General features: G+C 32.5%; 1 protein-coding gene across 2 annotated transcripts in view; it reads left to right on the forward strand.

Moving 5' to 3' along the window:
* sub (kinesin family member subito) overlaps positions 1-17,651 on the forward strand; it is a 245,003-nt gene that overhangs the window by 224,810 nt on the left and 2,542 nt on the right. The window contains exon 8 of one of the 2 annotated variants that reach the window (XM_072526084.1): positions 7,604-10,521. The exons of the other annotated variant lie outside the window; for it this stretch is intronic. Coding sequence (XP_072382185.1) covers positions 7,604-7,617 — 14 coding nt within the window. The 3' untranslated portion in view covers positions 7,618-10,521. Of the gene's footprint in view, positions 1-7,603; positions 10,522-17,651 lie in introns of those variants that run through there. 2 annotated transcript variants of the gene reach the window in all.

Raw genomic sequence — 17,651 nt, forward strand, 5'->3', positions numbered from 1 at the left:
TATATGGGCCTGAAAATTTCGGTGCTAATTTGGCGTTAAAATTTTTGGCGGCATTTGAGAGTTGGTATTCCCTTTTCATGACTTTGTCGTTTATTGTGGGTTTCCACTCTCTTCGTCGTAAGTTGTAGTAATGGCTTTGAGTTGTAAAAGCTTTTGCCAGGTTTGTACGTACTAATTCGAATGTTTCTCGTAGTTTATGCCATTTTATGTTTTGATCGGTATGTTGTGTGTCGTTTGGGGTGTTTACGACTTTACTTGGAATTTCTAGTTCGTGTCCAAAGTTCAGGAAGGCTGGGGAGAAACCCGTTGAATCGTGTTTAGCTGTATTATATGCGAATAGTAGTTCTGGAAGGCTCGTGTCCCATTTCTTATGGTTATTATCGCAGAACTGAGCTATCATTGTTTTGATTACTCTGTTTGTTCTTTCTACTGGATTATTCTGGGGAGAATATGGCGGAATGTTTCTTTTAGAAATCTGGAATTCGTCTAGCAACTTTCGTACTTCCCTGTTATCGTATGTTCTTGCGTTGTCTGATATTAGTTCTTTGGGTGATCCGAATCTCATAATGATTTTATCTTTTAAGTTCTGACAGACTGATTTTGCCGTTGCTGTTCTGATCGGTATGGCTTCGACCCATTTTGAAAAGGTGTCCTGGAATGTCATTATATATTTGTTTCCTTTGCTGGATGTTGGAAGGGGTCCTATGATGTCGGTTGAAACGGTGTGCCATGGATGTGGCGGAATTTGTGTAGATTGCATGCGGCCTGGAGTTAAGCTTTGTTGCGGCTTAAATTGCTGACAGTTCTTGCAGTTCCTGACGAACTTTGCGGCGTCTTTAAACATCCCTGGCCAGTAGTATTTTCTAGCTAGGCGGGTTATTGTTTTGGCTATTCCTAGATGTCCTGCGGTCGGTTGCTCGTGGTTTTCTGCCAGGAGTTGTTGTCTCTTGTGGTTTGGGATGCATAGTTTCCAGGGGTTGGATACCTCTGTCTCTTTTAAATCGTATTTGTCCCAGAAGTGTCGATAGAGAAGTCCATCTTTGATAGAGTAGTCTGGAAATAGTTGCGGATTTGTCTGGATTTTATTTAAAGCTTTATTGTACCATTCGTCGGGTTCTACATCTTCTACGTTTATTATGCAAACCAGATCTACTGGTTCTCTAGAGAGCGCGTCGGCCAGGACGTTCTGGGAGCCCTTTCTGTAAATGACATCGAAGTCAAATTGTTGCAGCAGCATTGCCCATCTAGCTATTCTACCTGTAGGGTTTTCCATTGTTTGTAAGTATCGTAGACTTTGATGATCTGTGATAATTGAAAATGGGTATCCTTCGATGTAGGGTTTCATCTTTTCTATACCGAAGATGATCGCTAGTAGTTCTTTTTCTGTAACGCTGTAATTTTTTTCGGCATTTGTTAGGGTTCGACTTGCGTAAGCGATGACTTGTTCCTGTCCTTCGTCGTTTGTTTGTACTAAAGCTACTCCTAAACCGTGGTTCGAAGCGTCAGATTGTAAAAAAAAATCTTTTCTGGAAGTCCGGGCAGATCAGTATTGGAGCTTGTGTCAGTAGTAATTTTATTTTGTTAAATGCTTCCTCTTGGTCTCTGTCCCAAGTCCAATGTTGTTTTTTCTTTAGTAGCTTTGTTAAAGGGGCTGCAGTTCGTGAAAAATCTTTTATAAATCTCCTATACCATGAGATGATGCCCAAAAATCGGCGTAGTTGTTTAACGGTTTTTGGTGCGGGATATTCGACTATAGCTTTTGTCTTGTTGTCGTCCACTTTTATTCCCGTTTTGTTTACTACATGGCCTAAATAATTTATCTCTTCTTTGCAGAATTTACATTTGTCTATATTAATTCGTAGTTTGGCCTGCTGTAATCTGTGCAGTACTTCTTTTAAGTTTTCCATATGTTCCTCGAACGTTTTCCCCAGTACTATTATGTCGTCTAAATAGGCGAATGCATGTGGTTCCATTTCTGGGCCGATTACTGTATCTAGTAATCGTTGAAAAGTAGCGGAGGCGGCGTGTAATCCGAATGGAAGTACTTTGAACTGGAATAGTCCTTTCCCTGGTGGTATGAAAGCGGTCAAGGGTTTGCTTGCTTCGGAAAGTGGTACTTGCCAATATCCATTTTTTAGATCTAACGTGGTAAAATATTTTGCAGATTTTAACTTTTCTAGGATATGATTGATGTACGGTAATGGGTAGGCATCTTTTTCTGAGATGTCGTTGATTTTCCTAAAATCGATGCAAAATCTGTATCCGTTGTTGTCCTTCTTTTTTACTAAGACGATGGGGGAACTGTACGGGCTATTGGATTTTTCTATCACGTTATCTTCTAGCATCTTATCTATCTCATCGTTTATGATCTTCTGCATTGCCGGGTTTCGGGGCCTGTATCTTTGTTTGATCGGTGTATTATGTTTGAGTTTTATTGTATGTTCGGTTACATGTGTTGTTCCTTTAATTTGTTTAAATTTCTCCAATTCTGTTAGTAACAATTCCTGTAATTGTTTTTTTTCGGTATTGTTTAGTGTAGTACTGATGTCGAGCTGCTCTCGTATTGGACTGTTCGTGAATTCCGGTATGTATGACGGAATATCTTCGGTCTGGTCGTCGGCCGCGGTATCGGTCGGTAGTTCGGTATATCTTCGGTCTGGTTGTCGACCGCGGTATCGGTCGGTAGTCGGTATATTTTCGGTCTGGTCTTCGACCGCGGTATCGGTCGGTAGTCGGTGGGTCGTTTTGTTATATATTTTGCTTCTCTGTTGGAGCGGATGTCTTGCGGTTGGTGTTTCGTTGACCCTGGAATTGGTCGGTATTCGGTTATTATCTGCATTGTACGATCTGGATCCGTGTTCTGTCCTGGTTGGGTATTGTTCTCTCCTTACGCGATTTCTATTTAAGATGTTTGATAAATCAAGGCCCCATCTTGTTATTTCATGCATTCCCAGTACTACTTCTGAAGCTAGGTTTGGTAAAAAATGTAGCTTGGCTTTTCTCCAAACGTTGTCTATGGAACATTTTGCTGTAAAACAGATTTCTATGTTGCTGGTTTTTCCATCTGCCAGCGTGATCTTTAAAGCTTTTCTGTCGCTTTTTGTTCCACATTGTTCCAATATTTTTTTACCTTTTTGTCCTATAAACGAATTTTGGGCTCCTGTGTCTATTAGTGCTCTTAACTTTTTACCGTTGCTGAACGTTATCGTTGTGTGGGGTCGTTGATCTGTATAGTGTGCGTAGCTGGAGGTTGTTAGGGAGGACTCTAAATGCTGACTGGGTTGCCTCCTTCTTGTCCAGTCCTGTTGGAGTTTTCCGGTCGGCTTCTACATTGGCAGTTATTGGAAGTTGTTCCTCGGGTTCCGCAATGGCTGCAGAAGAGTACAGCGATAGCTCTGCAGTTTCTTCTGTTGTGGCCTCTGCGGCCGCATCTCCAACAACAAGTCTGTCTGTCGAAATTCTGTATTTTGTTATTACGACTATTTGCCTGTGTCCAGTCACACCGTGTATTGTTTCTGTTGTATATTTCTTTTTGGACCATATCATATTCTTCCGCTAGTCTGATGATGTCCTGTGTTGACGATACGTCTTGCCTCTTTATATACAACTTGTATTTCGGGTTCATATTGGTGTATATCCTGTTTAGTTCTTCTTGGTGATTGAATTCACCATGTCTTCTGATCATTGTTTGAATATCAATGATGTAGTCTTTTACACCTTCGTTGTTTCGTTGGAGTCGGTTCCGGATTTGAGCTTCCAGAGATTGCGTGAGAACGGAGGAAACGAAGAAATTGCGGAAATCTTGTTCGAAGTCTTTTAATTCGTTCCAATATTTATTATTGTTTCTGTACCATAGTAATGCTTTCCCGTTTAATGTTTCTGGTAGAGCTTGTAAAACGTGGGTGTCTTGTAGGCCGTAAGCTGTCTGGAGTTCTTTCAACTGTTCTATGAATTCTATTGGGTCTCTTGAACCGTCAAAGTGTAACCCCCATTTGCGTACTATTTCCATCTTTCTTTGTCTGTCTTCCATCTGGTTTTCTTCTATTTCCTCTGGGTTTTGGCCTTTTTGAGTTGGTGCCTTGATGATCGCAACTAATCTCGCTCTTAGCTCGCTGAAATTCCCTTCCGTCGGCTGTTCTCTGTTTGTTAATTCGGCTATAAGTTCGTCTTTCTTTAATAGGTACACCCAACTAACCTTCGACGTTTCCGGAGCGTCTGTCATTTTTGAACTGTGAATCACCTTGTCTTTGATTAAAATTTGAAATGTAGTACTGTCTCATGAAAATAAAATTCGGAATTCGGTCGGTATTATTGTTTAAAACGTATTTTTCTGCTCGGGCGCCATTTGTGACGTCCTCTCGTGGGAGTCACTATCCGGGTAGCTTTTAGACAGTCAGAGACAGAGTTCAAGATAAAAATAAAACTTTATTGCCTTCCTTAAATTAAATTGACAAAAATCTTATAAACATATTTACAATTTGGTTTAGTCTTCTCAGTACCTGGCCTATTTATTCAAATTAAGTTTGACCTTGTCATATGGAACCAGTCTTATCGGCAAGCGAATGTGTATTTGAAATTTTACGGTTTTAATAACAGCGGACGATAGGTATAAAGGAAGGAAAGGAGCTCAACACGTCCCTTAAGTGATTCGGGTTAATAGGACACTCCTCGACAATCTCAACACGACTGTTTCAGAGTACGGGTAGTGAAAAGCTCAACACGCTTTTCGGGTAAAGACGGTAAAAGAAAAGGAAACAACTTGTGAACTCAACACGTCCGCAAGCCGGGTAGGGAAGAGAGAACCTTCAGTCAACACCTGTCGATTCTGTCTCTGTGAGGAAATGTTGCCGTTTATATAGCGGAGCTTTGCCCTTTCTACTGTCGATACACTCCTACTTCATGGGTTGGTTCGCGCGCACGATGGTTTAACGGTGATGGCTTGGACTCATCGTTACAACCTTTTACAAGAGTCAATAGTGCAAGTATTTTTGGCATGACCAATTCGTAAACAATTTGAACACAACTCTAATGCTTTTAATTTATCCCATCTTTGATATACTGATAATTTTAAAAACTCTACATGTATAAATAGTATGCTCACCTTTACATAGATTGCATTTAATTGCATTTATTGATAAATTTACTTGAGAACGCGGGTAAAACTCCCTAGGTGGTTTATTAAATTAATTTGATATCTTTGTATTAGAATCTATATCTCTATAGACTCTAATAGGTATATCTTGTCTTTCTTTTAAAAAATCAAGAAATTATCAAGAAATTATAACCATGTCCCATAGTGCATCTTTAGTTAATTGCATACCTTCCAAGGCAGACAAATGCTTTGATACTTCGTCTAAAAGTTTTCTGAATTGCAAAAAGGTTCCTTTTTGCATAGAATTAATATTAAATAATAATTTTATATGTGTATTAACAAGAAATTTCTTTTTGTCAAATTTGTCACAAAGCATTTCCCAAGCCCTGAGATAATCTTGATTTTCATAAAATAGTTTCATGCTGAAATAGTTCTTTTAGCATAACATTCAGTGCTGCCTTTAAAAAAATGTACTTTTGACCATCATTGAGTGTTTGATTTGAATGAATAGTAGCCATAAAATTTTTTTTGAATTCCAACCAATGGTCATTATTCTCCATTAAAAACTAGAAGCTTAATTTTAGGCAACAAAAAATTTGAGTAGTTATCATGAGTATTTATAGGATTAACATTACTGTTTGAAACTGAAACATTGTTGGAATTATTTTTGTCTATGAAGGTTTTTAAATATTCAACTACACTATAAAATTTATTTTCAAATTGTTCATCTAATTCTGATTCATCGCACTTTTGCTCAATTAATTGTTGTATTTGTTCAAATTCATTAATTAAATTAATATTATTGTTGTATCTTAATTGAATGTCGGCTATATCAGCTATAATTGTTGCATCTCTAATCTTTGTTATGTGGTTTTGTAAAATTGTTAAATTTAACTTTTTTTGGGTGAGTCCAGTCTTGTGAAGATGTTTGTTATGAGGTTGAAGCTGCTGGGGGCTCCAATTCATCTATTGAGTTTAACAATTCTTTGAAAAGATCCTCATTATCCAAAGTCAAATCAATCTAAAACAAACAAGTATATTAAAATAATAATTTATTAAAAAAAACAGAATGTTTCCAAACAATTTAAGATTTTGAATAGATTTAAAAAAAGATAATTAGTTAAAAAATAGCATCGAAAAATAGAATCTTTAAACCAAAAATCATTTAGAACCTTGACATCAAAGTTAAATGAATTCAATGCAGTTAAAAAATAGGATAGGTGAATGACAAATCAAATAAATTTTTATTTGTCAAAAGAACGTGAAGGTTTATATCAAAACCATTATTAACCTTGAAAGTTTTGCCATAAATATTTTTTGGTATTTTTTTAAAGAATATATTTCTCTTTAATTATTAGGATAACAGAATTGGAAAAGATGCGTTCGGCGCAGCACGAGATTAATGCAAGTAATTATTTATTTTAAAGCATTATTTTTCAACGCGTAGCAGGACGTTCTAAAAACTAGAAATAAATTGAAACTAAGAAAAAAAAACGGGTGTGGCAGTCCAGTGGGACTGCCGGTGGAAGTTACACTTCTATACACGCATTCTTCGTTACAAATTTATTTGGGAGTCAATCTGCACAATCATTACATATGTAATGCTATAGGTAAGACATAGCAGAAACAGAAACAGAATTAATAACAATTTACTAACAATTAATAAACAACTTTTGACCTGTAATAGGAGTATAGTAAATGAAGGATTGAATCAATATTTTGATGAAAATGTATATTTTTATTTTCATATATATATATATATATATATATATATATATATATATATATATATATATATATATATATATTTGAAAGGAGTTGAATGCAAAAATAAATTTTTTTACACATACTCTGCAGTAAAATTCATTGTTTATTTTGTTATTAATATAATAATACAATACAAATTAAAATGCAATATTCATAAGTATTTAAAAATGACAATAATATACATAACTTCCCTACTTACGCATATATGTTTAATTTACCATGTAATAATATTAATAAAAAAGTCCTCCCCGACTGGGAATCGAACCCCGGTCTCCCGCGTGACAGGCGGGGATACTGACTACTATACTACCGAGGACATGACACATACGTATTTCAAAATTGACAGTTCTGGATCATACAGTGATTTATTGAGATTATTATTTTGAAATACAAAAGACTAATATAATTATGAACATTTAATAAATAATACAAAACATATCACATAAATAATAATACTAATAAATATTTTATTATATATAATATTATATGTATATATATCTTTATATAATATATAATATTAAATTATATATACAAAATGAATATTTTTATATTCGAGAGAGGAAGAGAGAGAAAATATATCTTCTGTCTCTCTCTTACTCATTATCTTACATATGTAATGATTTCACAGATTCACTCCCATACAAATTTCCAACGTGGAGCGCGCGTATAGAAGTATAACTTCAAAAATAACTTTTCATAGACATCTAACAATATATATGTCTTATACTAATTTAAATTTTTTAGTTTCTCATCAATGACCGTAAAAAAATCGTCGTCGAAGCCGCTTACCTCTAAGATCTTCATTCACGCAATCGATTAAGTCTGATCAATGATCGCTACTTTTACTAATAATCTTGAAATGCGGATAAGGAAATATTTATGCATCCAAGGCCGACCATCATGAGAAGATTAAATTATAGAAATATAGGGCGATTCAAATCGAAGATCTGTAAAAAGATGAAAAATCTATTTTTTTTTTAATTTAAAGAATTTAATACCACAAATAATAATTTTTAAAATATACAAGGCAACAGGAGTTATCTATAAGTTATTATATTAATTAATATAGGGTGATTCACATTGAAGAATCAAAAGAATGAAATCTAGTTTAGTAATTAATGTAGTGTTAATTATTAACACTACATTAGGTGGCAGGAGTTATCTATAAGTTATTATCTTGACTAATATGGAGTGATTCACATTAAAGAATTAAAAGAATGTTAGTGTTAATTATTAACAGAAGAAATATAGGTTGATTCAAATCGAAGTTGTCTAATAAAAAACATGAAGATTATTTAGCAATTTAATTATCCAAATAATAATTGTTAAAATATACAAGGTGACAGGAGTTATCTATAAGTTATTATCTTGAGGAATATGATTCAAATAGAAGATGTGTAAAAAGATGAAAAATCTATTTTTTTTTTTAATTTAAAGGATTTATTACCACAAATCATTATTTTTACAGTATACAATTCGACAGGAGTTATCTATAAGTTATTATCTTGATTAATATGGGGTGATTCACATTGAAAAATCAAATGAATTAAATCTAATTTATTAATTAGTTTTTTGTATAGGCGAAAAGACTAGAGTAAGACAAATAGTATAAATGTTAAATGGTGGGGAGTTGAAAGGTCAAGGTTAAGGGTCAAAGGTCTATGTTGATGTCAGGGTCAAGGTTAACACCGGATATCCTTGACAAGTGTTGTTAGAATTGCTATAAACAGCGTTTCAGAGTAAGTTGAAAGTCTTCACTGATAGTATATTGTTACGTTAAGTATCTCAGTCAGTGTTATTCAAATTTAACTCGGTGTGTTATTTAACGGTAAGTTAAGTGTTTTAAACGTTAACAGTTTAGTAATTTGTGATACGTTTTCAGAAAAAAAAAATTGATTTAGAACCACTAAATGAGTTTCTTCTTATAGAAGGACAAAGAAAACCAATCATAAAGTTAATAGAACTTCAGATAAATGTCCCATACAAAATTTCTGAAGCTAAGGTGACTGCATCGAAATTCGGAGATTCAGTTGTTTTGGAACTGGATTATAAGATATTTTTACCACCTAGATCTACCTAGGTGCTTTAAAGTCATATTTTGGAATTGGGAAATGGAAGGTACTCGCTAGTATTCATTGGAGAAAAGGACACAGGTAAAGGAAATCCGGTAGCTTTATTTAAATTTATAAAATCTTAAGGTGAGTGTTAGTTTAAAATGTCAGAAAGACCTGGAGGAAAGACTATTCGGAGGCTAATAATAAATATATGACAAACTATGACCCAACCAAACCAGATAAATATCTGTTTTATGTTGATATTAATAATTTATATGGTTGGGCAATGTCTCAATCACTTCCAATTAGTAATTTCAAGTGGATTAATACAAATATTGATGTAACTGATATACCTAATGATGCATTTTTTGGATATATACTTGTATTGATCTTAATACAGAACTTCGAACTGAAGCTAAAACTAAGTTTGAGCAGAATCATTAGGTTAAATTTAACAGTATTTACGGCAAAACTATGGAAATATCCGGAAACGTAGAATTGTGAAATTGACGAGACACTGGCAAGGTCGATATGATGTAAAAAATTTAATAGCCAGTCCAAAATTTCATAACAGAACAATATTTGACGCAGATTTAATGGTAATTGAAAAAATTGAGCTAATGTTTAACTAATGTTTAATGCTATATATTGGAATGTCTATTTTAGATATTTCAAAAACTTGTATGTATAAATTTTACTATAATTATATATTACCAAAGCTAGGAAATAACTGCCAAATTATGTATACAGATACTGATAGTTTTATATTTGAAATTTAATTGAAATTTTTATTTCATATATATAATATAATATAAATTTGAATTTATAATGAAATTATAGTACTGATATTCATAGATTTAATACAAGCGACTATGCTCCTAACAATCGAAATATACCCCTTCTTCTTCTTCTTCTTTAAGTTCCATCTTCTATCGAAGATTGGAAATCATCATGGCTATGCGGACTCTGTTGACTGCCGCTCTAAAAAGTTCTGCACTACTGCATTCAAACCATTCCCTTAAGTTCTTAAGCCAGGATATTCTTCGTCTTCCCACATTTCGCTTTCCTCGGATTTTGCCTTGAATAATAAGTTGTAATAATGCGTATTTTTGCCCTCTCATCACATGTCCTAAGTACTCAAGTTTTCGTCTTTTGATAGTTAATTTATTTCCGCCTCATTTCCTATCCTTCTAGTTACTTCCACGTTTGACATTCTTTGAATCCATGATATTCGTAGGATTTTTCTGTAACACCAAAATTCAAAGGCGGCCAACTTATTTAGATGGACTTGTTTTAGTGTTCACGCTTCCAAGCCATAAAGAAGAGTAGAGAACACGTAACATCGAAGCATTCTCTGGCGTAGTTCTAACCTTATATCCCGACAACAAAGAAAATTTTAAAATTTAATGAATGATGCACGTGCTATTTCAATGCGTGTCCTATGCCCCTATATATAATATACACCTATGTAATAAAAAAGTTCCAGGTTTAATGAAAGACAAAGCTAGTGGTACAATTATAACGCATTTTGTTGGTTTAAGATCTAAAATGTATAGTTATAAAGGTTAAGATAATACCATTGTAAAAAAATCAAAAAGAGTTAAATATTGTGTTATTTATATAAAATAATATGTAAAACATTGAAAATAAATAATACTTTAACTGTTCTTGTTGTTGTATTATCCTTACCTCTGTAATCCTGCATATAAAGAAACTAAACTTTAAAATCAATGCAGTAATCATGTGCAGTTCAAGAATTTACTTGGGTGAGAGAAGATTTCACTTGAATAGAGCAAATCCTAATAAATATGTTGCTGCAAGTGTACTTGGATCATCTTTCGAACCATCCATCAGAATATGTGGAATTACAAATGATTTCATCATTTTTAATTATGAAGAATGGAAACAATTTTTATCAACTAAAAAACTTGTTGATGTTTATTTTAACTATTCCCAAAAATCAGAAAAAATAAAATTTGAACAGATTTGGTTGCAGTTTGAAAATATTGATAACATGAGGATGCTAAACATATCAAGGGGTATTTGGATATTAACAAACTCTATTTTGGAACTGTGGAAGGTATCACAGTTATTAAATTGCATTTTTGAATTGTATAAAAATATAAATTTTATCAATTCTTTTAAAATTTTCCAGTTGGGAGTTAAAAATTGTAGTGATATTACAGATGCTGGTTTAAACGTACTTAAGTATATAAAAGATAAAAATCCGTTAGTATACACCATAGCAGTAGAAACTATTTATAGATATCCTGAGCTACTTAAATGAAGAAAGTTTTTTAAAAAGAATAATGAAATGTATAAACTACGCACTTGGAATTTTGCTTATCAAGAGGCCAGAAAAGGAAATTGGGAACAAGATGCAGTTGATAGGTATCGGTTTAATCGTTGGATCAAAGAAGTGGAAAAATATATTTCTCCAATTTTAAATAATAGTCATAGAAATAATGTGTATAATTAATAAGTTTTTTATTTACTAAGTGTCTATTATAAACTTATTAATGCTAATAAATAGCAATATTCTATAGCATTCTAATATGTTAGCTATGGATTAAATTCGAACATCGGTTTGATATTCCTTTACTTTCTCGGAGAAATTTTATTCTAACACATAAGATGCTATTAACAGGTTGGCTTATGACACATTAGTGGTGTGCATTACACAAACGTTAAATGATAGTCGGCCAACGACATCGACTACTAAATTATCGTGTGTGAGCCGGTTGTACGCGTTATATGTAAATCCTTACGAAGAAACATTCTCTGGTCTGTTAGGAATATTGAGTTTGAATGGTTTGACATTTCGGGCATATCTGGCTAATAAAAATGGATATAACTGGTGATTGTTTATTTTCATATAAATCTGCATACTAAATACTTTCATAAAAATATTTGATTGGTGTTAGAGCATTCAATTATGTTTTTATAAAAGTAACTAATAGCATTGATTATAAACCACCCACTAGATAGCTCACCTCGTGGTAACCGAAAGACGTATCAACAACTAGATGGCGTTACTCGAAAAACGTATCGAGATTTCTCATTCTTCTCTGACTTGCGAGGAGGTAGGAGTAATGTCAGGGCCGAACTTACCCTATAGGTGTATTATCTGTGACAAGTGTTATGACAAGTTATAGCGGAATTTTATAAAAAAAAGGACATTTTAGATAAAATGACCTCTGTAACTCATAAGTGTGTTTACGTGGGATGTTTTGAAAGAAACGATGGAACAAATAGTAATATATCTTTCTTTAAATTTCCCCTAAAAGATGTAGAGCGCACAAAAATTTGGCAAAAAAACTGCGGGAATATTGATATTATATTGATGGATATCAGTGACCTGAAACAGAGGGTAATTTGCCAGCATCATTTTGCAGTGGAACATATTTACCAAAGTGGCCAAAGAAAGTTATTAAGGAAAAATGCTGTTCCTCTAAAATTTACACAGTTAGCAACTTATTTAGGTGAGTACTCAACTTTAGAAATATTTTTATGTTTGCCTAATGCGCTTTGTCAATGAGAATAATACTATTAAAATATATTTTGTATAAAATCAGTTGATATTGAGTGATTTATATATTTTTTATACAATTAAATCAAAAGAGACTTTTTTAAATCTGAATGCGTTGTTAGTATCACTCCAGAAATAATGGAGATGCTTGTTTTGCTTTAATTAAAATTACACATACATTTCAATGATTACCTATATTAGGTGATACATCACCAGTATGCTCTACATACGTTTATTGCGGAACGAAACGTAAAAGATCTACAAGTGGCGATTGTATGGTTAGGTCACCTCCATCACCTAAGTGATCAAGTAGTAGTCTCAGTGATATTTCCAGTTTTGAAATTAATTTGCCCACAAAACTTAAAACTGAATTGACGGAGAAGGTAAAAAATTGGAGTATCTAGTAAATGCTTTAAAAAAGAAGTGCCGTCAGAAGAACAGTCAGCTTTGTAGAAGAACAACAAAAAACAGAAAATCGCCAACCAAATTCATGTTACAGATACTGTTAGAAAATAAAAGCAAATACCTGCACACTTTGTTAATATGCAGTTTTCACACAAAACTCGTTCAAAATGGAGTCACAATGAAAAAGATTGAAATGGCCAGAATCATATAATGAAAACTTATAATAAGTCTCCTAGTTGTTACAAATTTTTAATTAGATCTCTTAACTTTATATTACCTTCAGTAAAAACAATTCAAACTTGGTTGCGTGTTATAAAATTAAGAACTGGTTTAAACACTTCCTTAATTGACAAGTTGAAGAAAGAAGCAGAGACAATGGATGAATGGGAAAAAATTTGTGTGTTAATGTTTGATGAAATTTCTTTGAAAAAACAATTGGAGTACAATAAATTAGATGATATTATAGAAGGGTTTTAAGATTAAGGTGCTTTAGGAAGCACAAACAAACTTGCCGACCCAGGTTTGGTTTTCATGATGCGCGGCTTGCTACATAACTGGAAGATTCCGATTTGTTATTTTGTTATAGTTGGTCCAATACATAGCGACAACTTAAAAAACATTGTAGTTGAAGTTGTTTCAAAATTACAAAATATTGGGTATATACCAAAAGTGTTAGTATGTGATCAAGCATCTAATAATATAGCTTTATTTAAGCTGTTAGGCGCATGTAAGGATCAGCCTGTAATAGAAATATCACTGTGTTTAATACACCCCACTTATTAAAGAGTTTAAGAAATAATTTTCTTAACAAAAAGTTGACGTTTTTTGCCGATTCTAAACAAATATCGTGGCAAGATATTGAATACACATACAACATCGATAGAACCAATATGAAAGCACAATGCCTGTTGAAAATAACAGACGTTCATATAAACCCTAATAATTTTTAAAAAATGCGTGTAAAGTTAGCAGTACAAATTTTTTCCAACTCAGTTGCCTCAGCAATATCAACAGCAATAGCTGTAGGACAGTTACACGCCAAAACGGTTCCTCATACTGCCATATTTTTGAAAATTATAAATAATATTTTTGATGGTCTTAACAACAAATATTGTAGTGATAGTAATCCAAACAGAAAGCCAATGTCAACTTTAAGCAAGTCAACTGAAAACTTAAAAGCAGGTTTAGAATATTTTTAAAAAATTAAAGTTTTTGAAAATCAGAAAGAGAGAAATAATATTCACTGTCTACACGGCTTTCAGTGGACAAGTCGTATACCAAGTTTGCTAAAAAAGAGTAATATACCTTGATTTTTATAGCACTTTCATATAAATATGAACGTGGTTTTTAATTGTTCTCGACTTTTAATAATAAAATGTTTCGATATTGTCAATAATGAAAGTACTTCTTGAGAACAAGAAATAATAAATATTTTTTTTCCTAAAATTTTAATTTTACAATCTTAGTTTGAAAAGAAGTAACATTCAAATATACTTATTTACTTTGTTTTGAAATATGATCTAATTAGTGATGTTTTAAACTTTCTAATCCTGTCCGTTTATCAGCTTTTACCTATTGTTCCTAGGCAGTTAGCCCTCAACTATTTATATGTTGGAAATTCCCTCTCATTTTATCAAGATATGTACTTACATGATTCATTTTTAACGTTGGTAATTTGTGGTATTTTGTCAAAGTCAAAATCGATATTTGGTACTCGCCACTACTTGCTTTTAAAACCTCGATGACGTAATTCCAGAAAGTCCTCAGAAAATTTTTAAATATAAAAAGTATGCGATCGAACAGTAGATCATATTGATTTTAGTTCACCTCTATACAATTTCTTATTTTGTACAGAATATAATTGACTTCTATATTGCCATTTATAGATAAATTGTCAATTTTTTGTAGTACAATGTTACTATCAGAACAAAATTTATATCCTTTTCTTCTTGTCGAAGTTCCTTCTCCTATCGAAGGCATACATATAGAAAACATACGAAAGAAGAAAAGTAATTCTAAGCAACTTATGTCATATAGAATTTTTTCACCAAGTTAATACTTTTCGAGTTATTTGCGAGTAAATATGTTCATTTTTAACACAAAAAAAAAATTTTAAATGGTTCTGTGCAAATAATTCAAAAAGTAAGTATGTATTTTATCGAAAAAAAGGCGTTTTCAGCAAAAATATAGCTTCTAAAAAAGAGAAAAAAAATGGTATATGTATGAACTCTCTAGACCCAGTAGAAGCAAAGTTGTAACCAACGAAAAATAGGTTCATATCTGTCAAATTTCAAAGTGAATATTTCAACGTGAAATAACCAAAAAATGGTACACTTTTTGGGGAAACCTGAGTACAACTTTCAAAAAAATATTCATTTTTGTTTTTTAATAAGTTTCTAGCATCAAAAGTAAGCGTTACGCTCAAAGTAAAATCGGTAAAATCAGCCCCCAATTAGCATTTAAATCAAATTAATCGTTATCGCTTTACAAATTACTTTACTAATGTATTATTTATAATGATCTGTAAGTTTTATTTGTTCAAAGGGCATATTTTTTTAACAATTTTTTTTTTTAATTATGAAAAAAATGCTTATTTTCAAAATAACTTAATTTATTAGTGACACCAAAAATCACAAAGAGTAAAAAAATGTAGGTTTTGCTTTTCTGAAACTTGCTTACTTTTGATGCTAGAAACTTAACAAAAATAAACCTTTATTAAACACTTTAAAAAAAGTTATGAGTTTTCGTCGAAAAGTGCTTCATTTTTTATTATTTCACGTTGAAATATTCAACATGGAATTTGACGAATCAGAACCTATTTTTCAATAACCCGAAAAGTATTGACTTAGTGAAAAAACTCTATAGAACAAAAGTTGCTTAGAATTACTGATTTTATGCACTTCCGAACTTATCTTGAACATATATTTTTTCACTCCTGAGAAGGTGTGATACTGAACCATAGTGCAAAAGCATCATCTTTTTTTCTTTGACATCTTGCCTAAGCCAAATTTCATGTAAGTAAATCCAAGCGATTCTTTAAAATTAGGAGGTTTTGCAATATTTTACCGTGAGTGAATAAAACTAAATCTTCAAATAAATTCTGTATATTAGCTTGAAATATTTTAGTTTGCATCAATTCTGGAAATTAATTTGTTTGAAAAGTTACAAAAAAGTAATTTAAATGAGATGTAATGTATCACTGCTAATTTTATTATGTATTTTATATTTTGTTATTTTTTGTATTGTATTGATAAATAAATAATTTTTATAAAACCTCTACTGTTTTCATTAATCAATTTTTAGCGTTTTTTCTGAAGTAAAACCGAAATTCAATAATATAAATTACAAGCACGTTAAAATTATTTGTGAAAATGCTGAATGCCATCCTTATATTGTCGTCTATTGCACTAGACAATGTCCGGAACAGGCAACTCAAATTTATTTTTCAATCTTGGCAAATATTTCAATAATGTCGCCACCATACAGTCAGGTAGTACTTAGGCGTGAGGGGCCAAGAGGTGTAAGTGGGCGGAGTTTAACACTGAATTCGTTTTTACCTAAGAGTGAGGTATCTATGGGTGGTTTATAATCAATGCTAATAGCAACAAGTACAAACATTTTAGTGGAAAATTAAAAGTTTTAAAAAACTATTTATGTGACGGAAAACAAGACAAGCAAACGTATGGTTTTTCAGAACATGTGTCGCAGAATGTTGTAACTGTCTTGTTGTTTTTTCTTGCATAAATGGCCCCATATTTAACTGACAATTTGGAATAGCAGAATGTGCACCTCTTTCGAATTTTTCTATTCCGTGAACATATTTCTTCACTTTCAACGATTTTGTGACTTTGTACTTGTTTTGTGTCCCTGACTACAGTCGTCTCTGGAATCTTTAACAGTGACTGTACTAGTTGTTCCCTGAACTGTGTCACCGTAATTTTTTTTTCTGTATGTAAAACCTTATATACTATTAGAGCATTTACTACCGTTGTTCCAAGTAACAACTCAACAGCCAATTTATGAAACCAACGTAAGGACTTCCTGATTGGTGATGAATAGCTAGACATTTGATCTGAAAGATCTATCCCTGCTTTTCCAGAATTATAATCTATAATACACTCGGGCTTTACAATGGCTTCGTTTGCACGATTTTTTTTTCTGTAGCACTTTGATCCAAATTAGGATAAGTTGACAACATAAGAATATCCCGTTTATCTTTCCATTTACATACTAGGATTTTTTCTGCATTTTGTCTTCCTATGATTTGCCCTTTTTTAATTTTTTCTTTTATAACATCTGCAGGTAATTTTTTTTTTCGATTTTTTCTTAGTGTGCATAAATTATAAGTCTGCCTTGTTAATAACTTTTTTTCTAGTTCTATACTAGTGTAAAAGTTGTCTGTACAAACAATTCTACCACAATCCAGAAAATCTTCACATAAATCCATTACTACTTTTGTAATAACGGATTCTTGTCTTTTCTGATATTCTTTACCTTGATATATCTTAAATGAATGGGTATACCCTTTCTGGTCGCATGCCTTGAAAACTTTAATGTCGTATTTATGTCGTTTTCCCGGTATATACTGCCGAAATTTTAATCGACCTCAAAATGGAATCATTGTTTCATCTACTGCAATCATCTGGTCTGGCATCATCACTTTCTTGAACTGATTATTTAGGAAAAATACCAGTGGTGTTACTTTATGCAAGCGATCTGTCTCTGCATTAGCACGTAAATTGTTAGAAAAATGCTAAAATCTCAGTAACGCTTGAAAACGGTTCCTAGGCATAACCTTAGCTAC

The sequence above is a fragment of the Diabrotica undecimpunctata genome, chromosome 3 (assembly GCF_040954645.1).
Source record: "Diabrotica undecimpunctata isolate CICGRU chromosome 3, icDiaUnde3, whole genome shotgun sequence".
Lineage (NCBI taxonomy): Eukaryota > Metazoa > Arthropoda > Insecta > Coleoptera > Chrysomelidae > Diabrotica > Diabrotica undecimpunctata.